This window comes from Lampetra fluviatilis, chromosome 21 (genome assembly GCF_964198595.1).
Source record: "Lampetra fluviatilis chromosome 21, kcLamFluv1.1, whole genome shotgun sequence".
Classification (NCBI taxonomy): domain Eukaryota; kingdom Metazoa; phylum Chordata; class Hyperoartia; order Petromyzontiformes; family Petromyzontidae; genus Lampetra; species Lampetra fluviatilis.
Window position 1 is genome coordinate 277,651 of NC_136295.1, and position 21,481 is coordinate 299,131.

Here is a 21,481-nt window from a genome sequence, read left to right on the forward strand (position 1 = left end):
AATATAACGTCCGAGATGATAGTTGCGGACGCACCCGAATCTACCAAAATCCGCACGTCGACCCCTTGTATCGAACCCGGCACGGTCTATGACCCAGTAGCAGCTGCGACCACTCTCCGTTTCAATTTCCACCACTGTGTCAGTGAGCGATGCGGATCCCTTAGAGTCCCCCCGTTAGAACAGGCCCCCAGAACGCATACCGACGGTGATGCATGAGATGACAGGCCTTGCCGGGTGTCTGATGCGTACCAACTTGCCTGACATGGTTGACTCTCCGGCGTTGACGTCGCGTCCCTGGCCGGGGACTCCGGCTGAAGAGGCGGGCGAGGGTGACTCCGACAGTCCCGTGCGAAGTGTCCAAGACGCCCGCAGCGGTAACACGACAAGTCCGCCAGACGCCCGGCTCCCCCCCATCTCGACGATCCCTCAGCGGTGGGCCGGAGCGCGACTCCGCTCCCCCTCGAGGAACCCACTGGGCCGCCGCTGCAGAGAGATCGCCAGGCCCCTTCTCGTCCGGCACGAAAACGGCCTTTGACGGAGTCCACCCCGTGGCGCCTCCCTCCACGGTCGGGCTCCCCGTCCACGCGGTCACCTGTGCCCAACGGCGCTAGTTGAACTGCGCGTCGAGGCACTTGGCTGCCATCCGGGAGGTCAGCTGCTCATGGCCGCATATCGGCATCGGAATGCCCAAATCCTTGGACAGCTCCAACATCTTACCCAGTATCAAGGGCTTCAACAAGTCGGGCTTCGTCTCTGGATATGCGGCTATGGCCAGCTCAAGCACAGCACCCCGGAAAGCAACAGGCGACTCCTCGGTTGCCCGTTTCCTCTGGACGAATCTGCGGTGTGCGTCGTCCGGTGGCTCGTACGCTTCCGCCATCTCTGCGAACGCCCCTTTCAACGTCGCTTTCTTCACGGCCTTGATGGAGCGGAAGAATTTCAAAGACTTGTCGTCCAGGAGCATCGGCAGAACCTCCAAGGCCTCCGCATCCGTCCACTTGGCAGATCGGATGGCCGACTCAAACCGCCACGCAAATGCGCTCCAATTCCCCTCAATTGAGAATTCTTTAATCGTCGTCAAGCAATGGCTGCGAGTCCCCGAGCTGCTGTCTTCCGATGCAGGCATCCCCTCCGGCGGCGACAAGATGGCGTCTTCCCGCCGTGGCAGCGACAAGATGGCGTCTTCCCGCTGCGGCGGCGACAAGATGGCGGCTTCCCGCCGTTCGTCCGCGACCACACCCAAGATGGCGGCGTCCTGCTGCGTGTCGGAGAGGGCGAGAAGCGTCGCACAGGCCCCAATGGCGGACGGCTCGGCCCCACTCGAAGGCTCCCCGCTTGCAGGCTCGCCGCTTGGCCGATCCGGCATCGTCGCTGGCGCCACCAGGGTGACTAAATGCAGCAGATCGGCCCGCAGCGAATCAAGCTGGACTGCCACGTGTCGCCAGCCGTCCTTGACGCCCGTCGACGCAGACGGCCCGGCTGCCCCGACGACATCTTGTACTCCTGGCGTGTCGCTCGCCTCCACTTCGCACACGCCTTCCATGGTCGGGACCGCTACCGCCGGAGGAAGATCCTCTTCATCTTCTGAAGATGGTGCAGATATATTCTTCTTCTTGAGATGTTTAGACATCTCGTTCTACTTCTGACTCCAATGTAATAAATGACTCTGTCAGGCGATGCTGGTCTTCGTTCGTCTTTTATTTAGGTTCTTCTCCACACCCCCACTGGCCTCTTCCTCGGACCAGTGCTGTCTCGTGTGCGCCTCGCGCACGCTCTCTCTCTCGGACCAGTCCTGTCTCACGTGCGCCCCGCATACGCTTTCTCTCCCTCTCCCGGACCAGTCCTGTCTCGCGTGCGCCCCGCGTACGCTCTCTCCCTCTCTCTCTCTCTTGCCCGCACACTCTCTCGTTAACTCCCCTATTCCCGCACTCCGCACACCGCTGGACGACGGCGTGCAGAGGTCCTTCGTCCACGTGGCCGATGGCATGGATCCCTCTCACCACCCAACGTGGCTCAGCCTCTTAGATTCCCCAACTGCCCCGATCTCTTCCGGGCTCCCACTTATATACATTCCCCCCACGTGACCCTGACTCCTCCTCTTCCGGAACCTCAGATCCGACCTTCCCATACTATCTCTCTCTCTCCCGCTGGCTCCGCCCCCATTCATCTCGCCCCCCATTGGAGCCGAGGTGAACGGTGGCCCCTCCCACACGCCCCGCAGACCAGGCTCCGCCCACCAATACCCCTGGCTGTGTGATTGGAACCGAGCCCAGCAACAACCCCATTTACGCTCGCATTACACTATTACTGTCATTCCATCGTGTTAAGAATACAAGTATAAGTAACATACCAATGTGCCTAACGAAGTGACAGATAGTTCTGAAACATGGTCATTCAAAAAAAATAAAGAATGGGAAATGAAAAGTGCACAAAGCATGGAGAGATGCTCCAGATTCAATGGAGAGACATAAATAGGAACATGTGTACTAGGCAAGATCCGCAGGCAAAGAATGTTCTTCAAAATGTCAAAAAAAGTCCGTTGGCTTGAGAAAGACGTCATCGCTAGAAGATATACGATGGCTGCTGGTCAAGAATAATAACAGAGTTCTAGCCAAGAAATTGAACACGTCTAAGAGGACATTCGCCAAAAAGTAAGATTCATGAAATCCGTGTGCGCAGATGCTCGGTGAATTATTGTATCGAAGGATCATTAAAGGTGGTGGTGGTTTGGGGAGGTCATCATGCAGCAATGGATTGACCATGTATGATGGTGATGACAGTTTAAGATTGTAATTTTAATATTACTGCCTTAGATACCGTACAACTGCAGTTGACATTTTAACATTATATGCACATCCACCACCACTCATTGGGAGGTCACTCTGAAACAGCCACTGACGTTTGGAATGTTTTCCCCTCAAATAATGAAGGCTGACGACTTTCTGTACCTCAGTTCAAGTCAACATTTAGCACCTTTCTCATCTCCCCTGCCTATGGCAAACTGTGCCCCATCGGTGAAGTGATTTCAATTCCACCATTGTAAATAAAGACTTCCCTTTTGTCTAGTGTTGCCACCTTTCCCACGGACACATTTTGGACATATTTCTTAGTCAGCCCAGGTCAATCGAGACTGTGCAGTATTCTGTAATGGAAGCAAAAACTAATACCATCAGATCTCGCAACAATTCAATTCCTGCCACCCAAACAAAGATGCCAGTTCATGGACTGTCCGAGTCAGACAGGTGGCAAGCCTATGTTGGTGAACGTTTTTTAAAAGTTGTGGGACAATCATTATTTCCATCATGAGCATTGTATAATTAATATTGTATTATTACTGTTGGTTCAGTCGTCTGGTGAGCAGCTCACAAACGGAATTTTGTGCTTTCAAATCCTGGTTGGGGGTTTACTTGGCCCGTCATTTCTCTATGGTCGATATAATTGATACCACTTTGTGGAGAAGCCAAGTGGTTATCTTATGGGCTGGCTTGCCGCCAACTTAGGAATGTGGAATTTCTACCACTGGCTCTAATCGGCATGTCCTACTTTTTGCCCAACATCAAGCAATGCCATGGGATTTAGATGCTCTATTGAATAGAGCTCCTTAAGTTTTCTGATGCTGTATAACCTCACATTTTTAAATGGCAAGAAAACCCCACGACAGAAAAATATAGCACAGGCCAGAAAACAAATAGATGTGACAACACGCAAATGTGGACATTGCATGTACAAATCTCTCGGCATTGCCTTACTCGCCGCTGACTGTTGTTGTAGTCATATGTTCTTAGCTCTTTAAGTTGATGGTCTAAAATGCAAAAAATTGCCACATATGCACTTATTTTGAGTTGGTGGTCTGCACAAGGCTTGTGTACATATGTAGTGAGTCCAACTGAGTCACAGACGTTGCCTTGGGAGCAACACTATTTATTCAGTAACTCAACATAACATAACACAACCTACACTTTGGTGTTGAATGCTCATCTAGCCATGCTACGACAGAACTAGACACAGTTCGTTATCCCGGCCCGGACCACAAGCTGGGTCCCGAACCACGTGTCTAGAGGCTTCTTTTACCCGAAGTGGATCTTCATCACCAGCAACACGAAGAACCCTGAGCCCCTCACGGGGCACCCGTTATATCAGCCTGGGCTGGGGCTGCCTCCGCCCCTCGCCCCGCCCACCTTCTAGATCTCTCGAGCTCTTTCCTGAAGGCTCCCCGAGAGCTCTTTTATACCACGTGACCGCCCAGCAGCCCCCGTCCACCGGTGGGCAATTATATCATCCATTGGGATGTGGATGATATCTGGCTGGTTGACACTCCCTCTCGCTCCCTGACTGGGAGCCCGCACCGCACACTGTACGTGGTGCCTCCGCGCTGACCAGGGCTCACCCAAACCCCGTTAGGGCTGGTACTACGCCCAATAAGCAGGCTACACATAATGCCAACACATTATCCGCCGTGGCTTCGTAAGCCCGGCACCACACAGTGACAATCACAGTCACTACACATGCGATGTTAAATTTACTGGATTACCTGCAGGCTTTTGAGAACTTTATGTGCAAAATATTCAAAACAGAAGTGCCAATCTTGATTTGAAGCTTTCGTGACTGCAGGATTCCATACTCTTTGGTTCTTTCGGTAAAGTCACGTAGGTAGAAAAATTAAATAAAATTAAAAATAACATATTACGACGTTTCGATCGCAACACAAGCGGTCGTCCTCAGGCGGAAAAAACAATCCAGCAGCCTAAAATTGGTACTAGCTAGAGGGCTGAATTTTTCAGTCATCCCCAAACACATCCCAGTGAATGATATCATTTCCCAGGTTGACGTAGCCCTCAAAGGTTTGGGTCACATCCCAGCAGACGTGGCAAGATCTGAAATCGCCGCCATCCTCAAAAACGCTAAGAAACCCATTATTAACATCAGCAGGGACGAGCGCTCTGAACTCGCTCAATTGAAAAAGAGAGATGACATTGCCATCCTTTCAGCCGACAAGGGCAATGCCACAGTCATAGATAAAACCACATACAACAACAAAATCCAGGACCTTCTTAATGATGGCAGTTAAACAAAAATCAACAAAGATCCTGCCAACTGCCTGGCTACAAAAAACAACAATATCATCACTAATTCGACTTCTCTAATCGAACCGACCAAGCAGCTCTCTCTAAAACCTTCGGCTGCTAGATCACCCAGAATTTTATGGCCTTACAAAAACCCATAAAAAAGGTACTCCACTCTGTCCTATCGCTTCCACCATTAACTCGCCTACCAACAAACTGGCCCAATTTCTGTCTGAGACCCTGCTTCCATTCACGGGCAAGACCACCTCAGCAGTACTTAACTCAGCTCACTAGGTTTCATTAATCAAGGACATTTCACTGTCTCCAGATTATTTGCTTGTCAGCTTTGATGTAGTTTCTCTGTTCACCAAGGTACCTGTACCTGACACCATAACAATCATTGAAGACTTGGTCCAACAGGGACTGAATCCTGATGTACCAACTTTGGTGAGGCACTGCCCAACACTTACTTCATCTGGTATGATACATTCTACAAACAAAATGAAGGTACTCCTATGGGTTCTCCCTTATCACCAGTGGTAGCGAATGTTTTCATGGATAAATGTGATACAGATGCCATCCTGACATCCACCCTACGTCCTTCCCTGTGGAAGAAATACATAGATGACACTTTCGTCATCTGGCCACATGGCCAGCCAGCACTGAACCAATTTTTCAAATACATCAATTCCATACACCCATTCATCAAATTCACCATGGAAGTGGAGAAGGATGGTAAGCTACCTTTCCTGGATGTTTTGTTTGAGAAGAGACCTAACGGCTCGTTGGTACACTCTGTCTACAGGAAATCCACCCACACAGATTCCTATCTAAAACCTGATTCCCACCACCATCCGGCAAAGCATTTCCTTATTAAAACACTACACCATAGGGCCCACTGCATCTCCGACCAGCGCCACCTAGCCAATCAACTGGAGAACGTACACCAAGCCCTCATGATGAGCGGATACTCAGACTGCACAATCCGCAAAGCTGTATCCCCAACCATGGGGAGACAACCATCTGAGGACGCAATCAAAACCATCACCTTGCCATACATAGCAGGTGTTACCAAAAGATTTCCAAAATCTTAAACAAACACAAGATCCAGATCCGATTCAATACAGTACACAAAATCCGTGATTTTATCCCATCCGTGAAGGATGTCATTCCTGACATGCAATACCCTGGTGTCTACAAACTAAGTTGTGTCTGTGGCAGCAGTTACATTTGGGAAACGAAATGTCTGGGACCGTGTTCGCAAACACAAGGCAGATTTGAAACACGGCAGAACCAATACCTCTGCCGTGGCTGATAATTGTTACAGTATAACACATTGGGCTCGCACTATATTGTTTTTTACAAGACCAAGGTACTTTGCAAAACTTCAGGCTACCAACAAAGACTAGTGCATGAAGCCATCCAAATATATAAACACGGAGACAATTTCAACCGAGAAGATGGTATAAGCTGAGCAATCATTGGAAGGACGTTATTTACCAAGCAAAGTCGTAATTTGCTGTGGTGCTTCCATTCTTCCCTGCCGTTTGGCTGTCAACTCCAACTCTCTGAGTTGCATTGCCCTATTGGATGCCTCTGCATTAACAGACTTGGGTCTCACTAACATGGCCACCTCTGCTCCTTTAGCCTCGATGTATCGATGGTTCTGAATGTGTGCTGGGCTTGCGTGTCTCACTGGTGCGACCAACGTTGTGGTGGTTGTCTTGCGTTGACGCGCTTGCCTCTCACAGCGCAGTTGGCAGCACCGCAGCTTGTGTTACACATAGACATGACATGAACTTTCTAATCCCCCTAATCTCTCTGCCTAATCTCTCCTATCAACATAGTGCTAATCTCCCATTAACACTGCTGTTGTACGCATATGCGGGGTCGATACTCTTATGCGGCGACGGAAGCTCATTTCATGCTAATCTCCCTCCCTAATCTCTCCGTAATCGCCCCCATTAACACAACTGAAGTGCTTGCGTGCGGGGATGGAATTCCTTTCCAGCTCAGACCCCGCCTGCTTGCCCTTCGCCACATATATAACCTCTTGTTGTAACAGCTCTCTCGCTGTGTTCTCCCTGACTCAGCAGTTCTACTGCTGGATTATTTTTTCCGCCTGAGGACGACCGCTTGTGTTGCAATCGAAAAGAAGTGCCAATACTAAACTCTATGTATAATGTTAGCCATTAAACAACAGTATGCTTACAGCAGGTGATGATGCACCACAAATACTTTCCCAATGCATGACATGTGACTTGATGCAGAGGCGTTTCCATGTGGGCGGCTGCACCCGGAGGAAATACGGGCGAAGAGAGAAGAAAATCGTCGGGATGAATTTTCCACCAGCCACTCGGATGAGAATTTAAAAACACAGCCTCACAACACTTCCTCAATCAAAGAACAGAGGGAAGATGTCAAAAGCATTGCCGGTGGAATGGACTGTCCTCGTGGTGACTGCCCCTGGCAGGTATGGCGTCGGCTTTATATAACACGTGAGTTACTCACACTCAAAGATTCCAGTATATGTAGGGCACGTGGAATTACACTTCACGGAATGTCAGTTGTCTGTCATTGTGTCCAGTTGCAACACTTTACGTGACTACTTGATTCATCTAGCATCCAGTGAGGCTATGATGTGACTGAATATTCAGCTTCAAATCAAGATACTTAAGGGGTTAAATCTGACCCATGTATGACCCCATGCCTTTCGATCGAGGTAAAAAATGTGACTGTCCACCAATCACGATAAATAATACACATCGGGTGAAAGGCAATCTTATATTTTGTGATGCCACCTCATTATAGTACAAGCTGTGGTGTAAAAGTGCCGGTACACAACGGTACGTCATCCCAGGACAACTCAGAATACCAAACATGTAAACTGGCACTTGTCAGAACAGTGTTATGATGTTTCTGCAGAGGGAAAACGATAGTTCACATGGGCTGCAGGACGAATTTGTGTCATACTGGAACCTCTATACTTCCATATGAGAGCACCCCAATGTCTAAGGCGTGTAAGAAACATTGTTTTATCTCGTTTTCAGGCACTGGTAAAGTTGGAGAACAATTTATATTGCGGAGGGACAATCCTTAACTTGGAATGGATTTTGACTGCTGCTCACTGCGTTCCATTGAAACCCTGGAATGTTGTGGTTGGTAAGTATCGAACCTGAAATATCAATGGTTATTTGGAGGGTTGCCACCTATTATACAGACCACGTCTGGACATTTGTCTCAGTCAGCCTAGATCTATCACAACGTTGTATTTTAGCTGTAATTAATTCTGCTACAATACCACCAGATCTTAGTACAAACCAATTCCTGCCACCCCAACGCAGATGCCTGGACTGCCCAGGTCATCTGCCATGATCTATCCACTGCTGGAGGGCTCGGGCTGTCTGGGTCAAACCCAGAGAGTCTTAGAATAAATAGATCCAACTGCCATAACTGCATCACTGCTCACTGCAAACGGTATTTCCTTGAGGTGAAATAGAGTCTTAAGGGGAGGCCCTTACATGTGAGCTGGGAAAAAACACATTCTATAAGAGACAATGACTGATGGTCGAGACTAATGATGGAGTGGCAGCTAAATGAAGGTTTCTACATGTGCAGAGTGGCCACCACGAATATGGAGCAATGCAAGAACAGGTTGGGTTTTTTAGCATCACGAGAATGAGGGATGGAAGTGAGTTGGGGAGACTCACCTTGAGCAGATAGATCATGACATATGATTATATATTGTAATAATAATTGTAGTCATTATCGTAGAACATTGTAAGTGCAGTATTATTCTAGCAGTTATTGGCGATTGTATTTTAAATGATATGTGTTAACACTGCCATGACAAAATGTGTGTTGCAATGGAAAATTGCTCACAGATATTGTTTACGGTGTAGAATATTCAGAGTCTGTATGGTTTCCTGATCAAATAAACAGTGAGGAAGTGCTATTCTTTTTATATCCCTGCGCCAGTGGTGAAATTCCACATTCCCATATCATGGGTGACCCAGCCCATAAGACAACCATTTTTTCTTGGTTCTTTCGGTAAAGTCACGTAGAATGGAAATAATAAAAAAAAAATATATATAACAAAATAATTCTCACGACGTTTCGGCCACAACGCAAGCAGCCGCCCTCAGGTGGAGAACAGGTCTGTCGAGAAGACAGAGTTTTAATGACACACCCCAGGCGTGGAGCGACTATTTAAGCTGGGATGGAGGGGGGAAAGAGCGCCTTGGCAAAATAATTTGCATATCAAGAGGAATTTAGCATATTTATGGGAAATGCAGATATGCGATTAGTACTACTTGTGAAATGCGTAGGAGGTGTGGTGGGGGGTTTAAAGTCATTATGCCCGTGCATTATGCAGGATTAGCAGCATCAAAGGGAGGGGATAGGGGTAACATTGATAAAGGGAAGGAATGTTAATATTATGTAGCTGCAGTAACTAAAGAACCAAGAAGATGAATCCCTGCAGTCACGAAAGCTTTAAATCGAAAGACAACCACTGTTTGCTTCCCCACAAAGTGGCTACTCATGTTATCGACCCCAGAGTGATGATGGGCCAAGTCAATCCCCAGTAGGATATTAATGTAGCTATTACAGCTCTGCACCAAAGTTGTTCACAAATATGATGCCGTGTCTGTTTTACAGGTGAGCACAACCTGCGTGTGACGGAGAGCTCCGAACAACACGTCCCAATTAAGAATATCGTAGTTCACAGCCGCTATGACCCAATCACCTTTGACAATGACCTTGCGCTTCTTCAATTAGAGCGGCCCTTAAATTTCTCGAGGCTGGTGCTTCCGGCCTGCTTGCCTGAGCGAGACTTTGCTGACAAGGTTCTGGTGGAAGAACAGTCACGGATTAGTGGATGGGGGAGCTTGCACCACCGTGGTATCAAGGCAAGCACCACACAGATGTTTTTGAAATACATTATTCAATTAAACTCGATATTAAGCGCACACATCACAATTAGCACTGACACTGCATTTTAAGAGTAATACAGTCATTGTAGCTAGGGTTACCACCTGTCCGGGTTTGGCCAGGAAAGATTGTGAATTGGCATCTGTTTCCAGGTGGCAGGAATTAATTGAGATCTGGTTGTGGTACTGTGTTGAACGTTGTTACAAATGTAAAGACGACTCCGCCGCACTTGTCCTGGGAAGGTTTTCTTTATTCATGAGCAACGTGCTCAAATTCGGAAGGCGGAGACCCCACTGCAGCAGCCCCGAGTCTGTCTCCCTTATATACGGTCTGAGGCCATTCCCCCATTCCCGAACCTTCTTGCTGGTTGTAGACCGCTCGCTTTACCAGCTGACTCCACTGTCCTCTTACGTCACCTGGCCACGCTCCTATTCTCGATCATTCCCGTATCCACCAGTTCCTTTGTACTGCAGGCTCACTCCCCTGTCATTACCTCCCGTGGCCAATAGTCCACTTACACCGTAGGTTGACTCTACTGTCATTACACAATATACTGCACAGTTTTGATAGACCTAGGCTGAGAATATGTACGGGTTTAGTGTGTTTAAAAAGGTGGCAAACCGAGCTATGGTTTGTAATACTGTACCAAGTTCCAGTCAAAATTTTAACTAAATAAAATGGTATCTTCTGAATAAAGAACACAGGACACATTTATCGGTTTAACTATGTGGAACCGGACTGCTGAAAGAGACTCAGGTCACAACCAAGTTATTAAATAATTATAATTGAAGTCCAGAGCTCAATAAGTGAACATTGAAAGTAGCTACCAGACACTCTGATACATGGAAGCTAAATAATCCTGAAGTGAGATAATAAAAACACAACAGATAAACGTTGGAGGCAGAGTCTAACTCCTGTTGAGGTGAGGGTTGGTAGATCTCACAAATGTTGCCAAAATCCTTTCCTGCAGGTATTAAGGCGCCATACATTGGCTTTTCAGAAGGTGGTACAGAACATGTGGACTAATATGATATATCCTCTTTGGTTCTTTAGGTAAAGTCACGTAGAAAGAAAATAAATTAAATAATAATAGAATACACCATTTCGATTACAACACAAGCAATCATCATCAGGTGAGATTGAGAAAACGAACTTAGTAAACTTAGAAATATAATGCAATACAACACAGAGAGTCAGCTAACACAACAGTCAACACCCTACCTGGTTGATTACGTTCTTACAAAGATTTATAAATTTGAGAGAGAGACAAAACACAGACACGGAGACACATAGACATACACACAAGCAGATAGAGACACACAGAGACACAACATAGACTCTGTTTCTGTCTATGTTGTGTCTCTGTGTGTCTCTGCTCTGTGTGTGTCTCAAAAGCCTAGTCTCAAAAGAAAGCTGTCTCTGGTGTGGACCAATCAGTTTCAAGGACAATGCATATATTATAAGAGTGTTTTTTGTTTGCATTCTGACCACAAGCATTGTGGTTAATGCAGACATGATTCCTTGTAAAAGGTTTACATTTGGTGTTTTAACATCTCAACACCTGTTTTGTTGCCAGAAAAAAGGGGAAAACCCTATTATCATAGTTATATTATTAATTGTGATTCACTAAGCGTTTGAGTTGGATTCCCAACTTGGATTCCTTTCTGTATGGAGTTTGTATGTTCTTTCCCTGTTCCACATGGGTTTCCTCAAGGTTCTCCAATATCCTTCCATAGCAAAAAATAATTTCAAACACAAGTGGTATTAACCAGCATTAACCAGTACTACTGTCAACCTGGGAAGACCCTTCTGAAAACGCTTCTTGAGGCTTTCCTGGGTAAACAAGCACAATAAATAATGATACTGTTGGATGGTATGAATATGACTTGCTTGACTACAATGATAATTCACGAAGTAACACGATTTTTGTCCCTGGGTAGTAAGTGTTATTTTTTTATTGCTTATGCCTAAAAAGTGTAGGGGTGTTAGAGAGAGAGCCCGTTATGCATGGCAGCTTATGGCAAACAAACACAGTGGGCGGGGCTACGTGAGTGCACGGGGAGGTGCTCTCTACGACGTCCGCGCCAGGCACCCCGGGGGGGGGGGCCCACCGGGGGGGGGCCCCCACCCCTCAGCGGGGGGTTGGGTATAAAAGGGGATGTATCGGAGGGCTCGGGGTTCTTGTTAAGCTAACCAGTGAAGACTGAAGACGTCTTAGCTAGAGCCCTGGACTCCCCTGGTGTGCCGTCCTTATCAGGGCTGAACAGGACCGAGGCAGCGGCGTGGTCCCGAGATCCAGAGCCGGTGCTCTTGTCAGCGCTGGTCTGGGACTCAGGGTACCGGGCCCGACTTACCAGTGTCGGGCCAGATAGCCTCCCCTAGCCCGTTAGAGGAGGACTAGGAGGCAGGCTAGGAAGTAGCTAGCGAGTGTATCCCCAGCTAGCCGGGTGAGGGGGCCGACACCCCCTCTAGTGTTGTATGCCACAACCGTGCTGTGTGAATAAACCCGTGTGCCTCCAACTCCGGCGTCCAAGAGTCGTGAACTCTATTACATCTATACAAAAAAAATGACAATAAAAGCGCATTTACCCCCTGACCACGCGTGTGCCTCACTATTTTTCAACAATAACAAGAACAACAACAAGAACACACAAGAACGCAACAGCGAGAAGAGAAAACAACCCGACGCACCCCCCCCCGAATAAATACGAATTCCGTAAAAACAGCCTTTTATACAATTTGCAGGGAACCCACCACACACACAACACATGGCGAACCCAACATATGTACATCCAATGAGCCGGGAACACACCACCCACACAACACACAATGAACACAACCTATGTACACATCTTCCGGCCTCACAACAGTCTGCGCATTTTAGCGCGCGTCCTTGCAGCGGGCCCCTCACACGGGGTAACCCCGGGTGGCGGACCGTCAGGTGGCAACTGTCCGTCTCGGACTGAGTCCTCATCCGACGCCGCGTGACCCTTGGCATCCCCAGGAGGGGTGATCGGGCGTGAGCCCGTCACTCCTGATGCACCTGGAGGTGGCACAGCCGGCAAGGCGTTAGGTAAGAGCGACGGAGACGGACCCAGTGAGTCGGTCGACCCCCCACATGTTTGGCCACGCGTGTGTGAAGTGGGGATGTTGTACCGCAACGAAGGGTTTTAATCTAGAGGGGTGCACGAACTACAGCCGCCGCTTCCCCCATTTGATGCGCACGCACTGCGGTCGCAAAACCTCGACCACCTCCACAGGGCCCCGCCACGGCCGCACCAGCTTAGAGGAGGTAGCAAGTGGCACCTGGGGACAGTGCAGCCATGCCTTGTCCCCCGGCTTCCACTGCAGCATGTGCGCCCGACCCAGTCTGAGCCGCTCATTCGCTTTCTGACGGCGGTCAGAGTTTTGCATGGCAGCATCCCGTGCCTCAGTTAATTTGGCCAGATTAAATTTTACATGGTCAGCCAATTTAGTTTTACTCTGCGGCGCGGGGATCTGCAGCTGGGCACGAACAGGCGGGTCAGATTCGCGGCCGTACATGAGGTAGAAAGGGGAAAATCCCGTAGCTGCATGGGGGGCCATTCGGTATGCCGCCAAGACCCCTTGAATTTGCAGGTCCCAATCGGTCTGTGAGTCCGAAACCTGCTGTGACAACATTGACGTGATGGTGCGATGCAGACGCTCGACCATCCCGTCAGTTTGCGGGTGATACGGGGAGGTACGAATTTTCTTCGTGCCCAGGAGCTCACAGACTTGTTGGAGTAGTTTGCTGGAAAAATTTCTGCCCTGGTCGGTCAGCAGCCGCTCCGGAGCACCTTTGTCCAGGACATATCCCTGAACAAAGGCCTCCACGATGGCTGCTGCCGACTGATTGGCAAGGGGCCAGGCCATAGGCCAGCGCGTAAAATACTCCACACCAGTCAACAAATATCTATTGCCCCTGGGGGTGGCGGGGAATGGGCCCAAAATATCCAGCGCGACAAGCTCATTTATTCTGGACACTTTGATTGATTGCAAGGGTGGGTTAGACTCCCGTGCCGGCGGTTTTCGTTGCGCGCACCGAGGGCATGACCCCAATAAATCCCCGACATCCCTCGTCATGCCTGGCCAAAAAAAATCAAGTTGGATCCCCAGGTGTAGGAGGCGCTCGTGAGCGGCCCACACCACCTTGCCCCGCAACCCAGAAGGGACCACCAGCCGGTGTCGATGGGATTTCCCGTCCCAATGCATCAGCAGACCTTGCACCATCTCCCATGCGTCGGCATCACCCCTCCCCCGCGCAGCACCCCCGACGCGACGACGCCACCCGAGGAGGGAGGTATCCTCCATCTGAAGGCGCCCCCATTCAGTGACGGGCAACCCCAACAGGGAATCTTTTCCCTGTTGTGCGATCGAATTAGTAATCAATGTTTCGTCGTCGTCGGCGGCCGCCAAGACCGGAACCGATATGTCCCCCGGAGGCCTGCAACGTCCAGACCCCAGGAGGCATGCACATTCGGAGGTGGTTGGCATGCGCGACAGAGCGTCCGCATTGGTGTGGCGAACGCCCTTACAGTAGGTGGTTTCAAAATCAAAGTCCTGGAGAATCTCCAACCATCGAGACAATTGTCCCGATGGTTGTTGAACTCGCAGGGCGTACTGTAGTGCCGCATGATCTGTGCGGACGGTGAAATGCCGACCGTACAGATATGGGCGATACTGTTGGATGAAATAGACAATTGCCAACAGTTCCCGACGGGTGACACAATATCTTTGCTCCGCAGGAGACAACACCCGACTACCGTACGCGACCACCCGTTCCACGCCGTCAACCACCTGGGAAAGCACGCCCCCAATACCCGTGTTGCTCGCATCGGTGTCAAGCAAAAAGTGCTTAGAAAAATCGGGGTAAACCAAGGGAGGAGCTTTCACCAGAGCGTTCCGAAGGGAGCGGAAAGCAGCCTCCTCCTCCTGTCCCCAGTGGAACCGAACCCCTTTTGACGTTAAAGCGTGTAGGGGTTTCGCAATCGTCGCAAAATCCGCGACAAACCGTCGGTAATAGGACGCGAAGCCAATTAAACTCCTGACCTCTCCCACCGAGGTGGGAGTCGGCCAGGAGCTGACGCACTGCGTTTTGGCGGGATCGGTAGCAATACCTGAGCGTCCCACGATGTGTCCCAAATAACGCACCAATTCGCGTAACAGATGACATTTTTGGGGTTTGAATTTCAAATTAGCAGCCCGCATCTTTTGGAAAACCGCCCGCAACCTCTGGAGATGTTCGTCAAATGTTTTACTAAAGACGATAACGTCATCCAAATAAATCAAGCACGAGTCCCATTGCAATCCAGCCAAAACTAATTCCATCAAACGCTGGAAAGTTGCCGGCGCTGAGTGGAGTCCCATCGGCAACCGGTTGAATTGGAACAGGCCGTGCGGTGTACGGAAAGCAGTTTTAGGCTTTGAATCATCGTCCAGAGGAAGCTGCCAGAATCCCGAAAGTAAATCCAATGTGGAGAAGAATCGCGCTCCCGCCAAGGCGTCAAGCGATTCGTCCATCCGTGGGAGCGGGTATGCGTCGGCCACCGAAATTTTGTTAAGGCGCCGAAAATCAACGCAAAACCGCAACGAGCCGTCCTGTTTCTTAACTAGGACGATCGGCGCTCCCCAAGGGCTGGTGGAAGGAGAAATGATGTCGGCGGCTAACATGTCATCAATAGCCGATTTGACATGGTCCTTTTCGGCGGGACTTAACCGAAAAGGATTCTGGCATATTGGCGCGCTGTCACCCGTATCAATAATGGTGACGCAGCAAATGAGTGCAGCCCAAATCGTATTTGTCCCGACTGAAAACGTCGGAAAATTCCCGCAGTAGTGTTTTAAGCTGTTGACGCTCTGAATTTGACAGGTCCGTCGATCCCGCACAAAGCGCCTCGAGCCACCCTTCATCGCTGTCCAAATGTGGTCGCGGCGCAGGGACAGTGCTCACGTGATTCGCGACGGGTTCCTCACAGGGCACCGGCGTTGCGTGAGCAAGCACGGTCCCCTGTGGGACCACCACCGTCTGCGAGCCCACATTGAGGACCGCGATGAAGGGGTCTCCGTCCCCTCTTACTATGGTCTGGGCTGGAAGTAAATGAGGTCCACTAACCCTGGCCCTAGACGGCCCCAGCAGAACCCCCTGGGCCCCAATGCCCTTAGCGAAGGGCCGCCGAAGTTTCAAAGGAATCAACATTTGTGCCCCCGGAGGAACGCGCACCGTTCTATCTACGAACGCCGGCACCGTTGCGAACGCCGTCCGACTCGTAACGGGGGATGGCAGAAACGCCATGCGTCGGCCCGATGGGAGCTCAATGCATCCCTGGTCGATTAATATCCTAATCGGCATTTTGGCCAGGAAGTCCGTCCCCAGCAGGCACGGAACCGCCAGCGAGGAGGAAACAAAAATCGGCCCAGACAATTTAATATCCCCGATACAAATTTTGGCTCGAATTTGTCCAATGATGCCAAGTGAGCCCCCATTAGCAGCATAGAATGGCACATTAACGGGCATCACAGGACGGCTCTGGACAGGGAGAATATTGTAAATCAATTCCGAAATAATGGTCGCCGATGCTCCCGTATCGACCAGGATGCGCACCTCAACCCCGTCGATGTGCCCCACAACGGCAGACGACCCCGATGATGCGGCTACAACACGATGGGCCAACACGGACCACTGGCTGGGTTCGATATGAGTACCCAGAGTGGTGCGTGTTGGTGCGATGGTGCGCGATATCGACCCCCCATTCGCTGCGGTGTTTGAGTGTGTGACGGGCGTGTGCGTGGGCCAAACATGAGGGGTGCCGCGACTCGCCGGGTTATGATGACGGAGCTCTGGAAGAGGGCCGGCGTCCCGTCGAGGTGTCGTCCCCCGCTGCCGAGGAGAGCGGCACCCCGAGGCGACATGGCCCCGGATGCCGCAGTTGTAACAGCGCGGGAGCGCTGGCGAAGACGATGGATGGTCGAGATGGCCCGAACCGCCCCGGTCCGCCCGTACTCCCGCTCCCTGCTGCCGTTGATGGTCGATGGCGCAAATCTCTTCCGCCGTTGCGCGAGCAGGTTTGCGTGGAGGAGTCGTGCCACTTGGAGGGAGCACATCTCCGCGTCGTCTTGTGCGACAATGACGATATCCAAGTCGTCCGCCAGCAGGAGTATCTTTTCCGTGACCATGGCGACGACACCTTCGATGTCCATCCGTGGAAAGGCCGCCTTCGCCAGTGCCAGGAGGCTTGTGCGGTACGCCAGGGGCGACTTCTTTGCCCCCCGCTGGCGATCGTAAAAGAGTTGGCGACAGTCCGACGGCGGACCGTAGACCGCAGCCAGCAGCTGCATCGCCGTCTGCAGCGTAGAGCGCCTCTCCTTCGGTGCCGATGTTAGAGTGGCAAGGGCGTCGCTGTCGAAGAGTGCCGGCAGTGCGCGGAGAGCCTCGGCGTCCGTCCACTGCGCCATTTCCTGGTGAGCGAGGAAGCGCCGCTGGAAGCCGCCCCAGTCGCTTTCCTCGCCCACAAATTCTTTGACTGGAGGTAGCCGCTGATGTAACGCAGCGGCTGCCGCGGAAGGTCGCACTTCCCCGTCTCCCCCACCCGGCTGTGCCGCGACTCTGTCTCCCCCACCCGGCTGTGCCGTGACTCCGTCTCCCCCACCCGGCTGTGCCGCAACTCCGTCTCCCCCACCCGGCTGTGCTGCGGCTCGAACAACCGATGGCATCGCCGGTCGCACCCGTGGTGACGTGCCGTCCGTTGGTGATGACGCGGCAGGTATTGTATGCCCGCCGTTGGACTCGATGCTCAACCCGGCCATGCCCTCAACAGCAGCTGCGGCGATGGCGGGATTTTCAAAGTGGTGCTCCGTCGAAATGGCGGGAAGGCGCTGTGGTTGCCGGCTGCCGTCGCCCTGTGGCGGTCCAGCAGCCCCCAGCTGTGTGATCTGGTCCAGCATGGTGGCAGCGGCGTACAGTAGCTCCGCCAGCTTAGCGTGCGCCTGCCTCAGCCCCTCTGTCGATGGCTCTCCATTCTCCTGTTGCTGCGGTGTGGACGCATCCGACCCCGACTGCTCCGTGTTTTCTTCAGCCGTCCCGGGCTCCCCGACTGCAACGGTGTCCTCCCCCTCCGGTACCCTGACTCGAGCTGTCCGGCGCGTGTCCATGTTCGTAGATCTTTACTTCTGACACCAGATGTAATAGAGTTCACGACTCTTGGACGCCGGAGTTGGAGGCACACTGGTTTATTCACACAGCACGGTTGTGGCATACAACACTAGAGGGGGTGTCGGCCCCCTCACCCGGCTAGCTGGGGATACACGCGCTAGCTACTTCCTAGCCTGCCTCCTAGTCCTCCTCTAACGGGCTAGGGGAGGCTATCTGGCCCGACACTGGTAAGTCGGGCCCGGTACCCTGAGTCCCAGACCAGCGCTGACAAGAGCACCGGCTCTGGATCTCGGGACCACGCCGCTGGCTCGGTCCTGTTCGGCCCTGATAAGGACGGCGAACCAGGGGAGTCCAGGGCTCTAGCTAAGACGTCTTCAGTCTTCACTGGTTAGCTTAACAAGAACCCCGAGCCCTCCGATACATCCCCTTTTATACCCAACCCCCCGCTGAGGGGTGGGCCCCCCCGCCCCCCGGGGTGCCTGGCGCGGACGTCGTAGAGAGCACCTCCCCGTGCACTCACGTAGCCCCGCCCACTGTGTTTGTTTGCCATAAGCTGCCATGCATAACGGGCTCTCTCTCTAACACCCCTACAAAAGTATAAAAAATGGCTATTATTCCTCACAAACTTTGCTTTTGTGACCGGGACTTTATGTGAAGGAATGACACAAATGCACACGTTTTATCATTGAAAATAGGTACATTTCAAAATATCACTGTCCTGGTCACAAAAGCAAAGTTTGTGGGGAATAATAGCCATTGTCTGTACTTTTGAGGCATAAGCAATTAGGAAATAACACTTACTACCCATGAACAATACAAACATTTGTTACAAGTGTTATTAATGGAGTGAATTATTAACTTTACTTTTGTGTCCTGGTCACAAAAGCAAAATTTGTGGGGAATAATAGCAATTTTCTGTACTTTTGAGGCATAAGCAATTAGGAAATAACACTTACTACCCAGGAACAGCATTTGTTTTGTTACACAGTGATAGGTGATACAGAAATACAAAGGTGATAATATTGACAATGGTGATTGTCATGTTTACCGTGGATATAAGTTTGTGGATAAGTGTTGTTTTCCACAGATAATGGAATACTTTGCTATCTGTGAATTTGGTTTGCTCCCATCACAGATAACGTGCCTCCTCTAGAGTCAACAAGTGCCAGAAACAGACCCAACAAAGAGATGGTTTAAAAAAATATGAGAAATCGTTACGATGCGAATTGCCATGCACTTATCTTCCTGTAACTGTGCGTTTAGTTATAATTGGTGATGTCAGCACAGGGTTGTGTACATCCAGAGTTAGGTGTTAATAAGTGATGATCTCAGTCTCGATGCTGATATAGTATAGAAAATTCATTAACATTGCCGTGTGGGTCGTGGTATTGCTTGTGCACAGGCAACGGTGTTGCAGATAGCGGAGGTCCCCTTCGTCGATACGCTGCGATGCAAAGAGTCCAGCAGTAGTTTGGTGACGAAAAACATGTTCTGTGCCGGTTATTCCGACGGCACCAAGGACGCGTGCCAGCACGACAGCGGTGGACCACATGTCACCATCTTCAAGGACACGTGGTTTGCAACAGGGATCATAAGCTGGGGCGAAGGTTGCGCCCGCAAAGGAAAATATGGCGTCTACACGCGGGTCTCCCGCTACCTTCTGTGGATGCACCAAGTTATGCAACGGGCTAGCATCTACCAACTCGAGATTCCCACTCGAGGCATTCGATTCACACGCAACCCTCTGGCTTAACACGTGAGCAGAAGTGTTATATAATCTCTATAATTTAATGGATTGCAATTACCGTGAATATAAGCACGCAACCCCCTGACTTAACACGTGAGCAGAAGTGTTATATAATCTCTGTAATTTAATGGAATGCAATTACCGTGAATAATAAAAGCAGAGCATTAATGTTTACGACTGAGTTCCATCAATGTGACACTACGTGTTTTCAAAGGAAAAAATAACTATTATTTTAAAATTGTTCTTTTGCACATGTTGCAAATCACTAAATAATTTAATCTTGTGACAGCTGAAAAGCTCTTTTTCATAAGCGACCTGGCTGCAAATGATAACTCAGCGAAGTGGAACTGTATGGCAGCCAAATACTCAAAAACGCATGTTTATAAATGCGGATAGAAAAACCGGAGGACACGGAGAAAAATCCACCCTACCACGGGGAGAACATGCAAACTCCAAATATACAGGGATCGAACCAACGACCTGCATACCAGCAAAGGTAGTTAATATCTCGTCATCGTTGCGACCATAAATTCCATGCATCCAAACATACGCGGCTAACCTAATAGGATATGAACCACTGACCTTGTTCACAAATTATTTTAGTCGACTGCATTTCAGAGCACCAATTTTATTAGTTTAAATTCTGGTTGGGGGTTTTACTCTGGGATTGATCAAATGAGTACCGCAACCACTAATTCACTCCCCACCGTATGTGGAATTTCCACCAAAATAAACTGTAGGTAAGTAGTGGCTGGGGTTGGAAAATAGGTTTGGATTTAAAGACCAAGCTCAGGTGTGGTATAATAACCTAGAACAGTGGTTCTTAACCTTTACTGCAGCCTTACACCCCTTTGGTTCTCAATAGTTTAAAAATATATGTTAATACATAGGTTTGATGAAACAATGTTTTACGAGCTCGTGCTTAATTTGTTTCGATTATTTACCTCATTAAAAAAAATCTGGCATGTCTCACACCACCAGAAAGGGCATCTCGAACCACTGACTTAGATTTATAAGGCTCCCTTAAGCAATAGATCTCGGAGGGCCATGCATATAATGTAGAAAAACAAGTGGGGAGTAACCGGGAAGGGAACCACTAGCGAGACAAGAAAGACAACAAGAGAGAGGCCATTATAAGTAGGCGGGTCACCATCGACTGCATGTACCTGACCTCCAAGGGCAGGGAATTCCAGAGCCTGAGTGCCATGCAAACCAAAGCCCTGATGGTCACCCCAGGTCTGAAATGTGGAGCGGGGTTACGCAGAGAAGGGCACGATCAATGGATCTCAGAGATCTCGGTGGAGTGCGTGGCTGAATCAACTTAGAGGGTGCGTGGCTGGATAGTGGTGTGGCTGTATAGTGGTGAGTGTGGCTGAATAGACAACTGGATGTATGGTGGATCAGGCCCCGTTTAAAGATTGAAACATCAGCAGAACTCTTAATAAATTCAATGCGGATTTGAACTGGAAGTCAATGCAGGGAACGTGAGCACAGGGCGAGACGTGGTCCCGAATGGGTGTGCGAGCGAGCTCCGTGGCAGCCGCGCTTTGTGGACGGACTGCGGTCTAA

The 21,481-nt window shown here is 50.1% G+C and overlaps 1 protein-coding gene across 1 annotated transcript in view; it reads left to right on the top strand.

The window, feature by feature from the left end:
• Window positions 1–19,918, top strand: part of LOC144938297 (coagulation factor X-like) — a 55,759-nt gene extending 35,841 nt beyond the window's left edge. Inside the window, exons 6-9 of the mRNA XM_078866188.1 lie at window positions 7,334–7,536; window positions 8,114–8,225; window positions 9,723–9,973; window positions 19,568–19,918. Coding sequence (XP_078722314.1) covers window positions 7,334–7,536; window positions 8,114–8,225; window positions 9,723–9,973; window positions 19,568–19,918 — 917 coding nt within the window. The remainder of the gene's footprint in view (window positions 1–7,333; window positions 7,537–8,113; window positions 8,226–9,722; window positions 9,974–19,567) is intronic.
• Window positions 19,919–21,481: the final 1,563 nt, after the last annotated feature.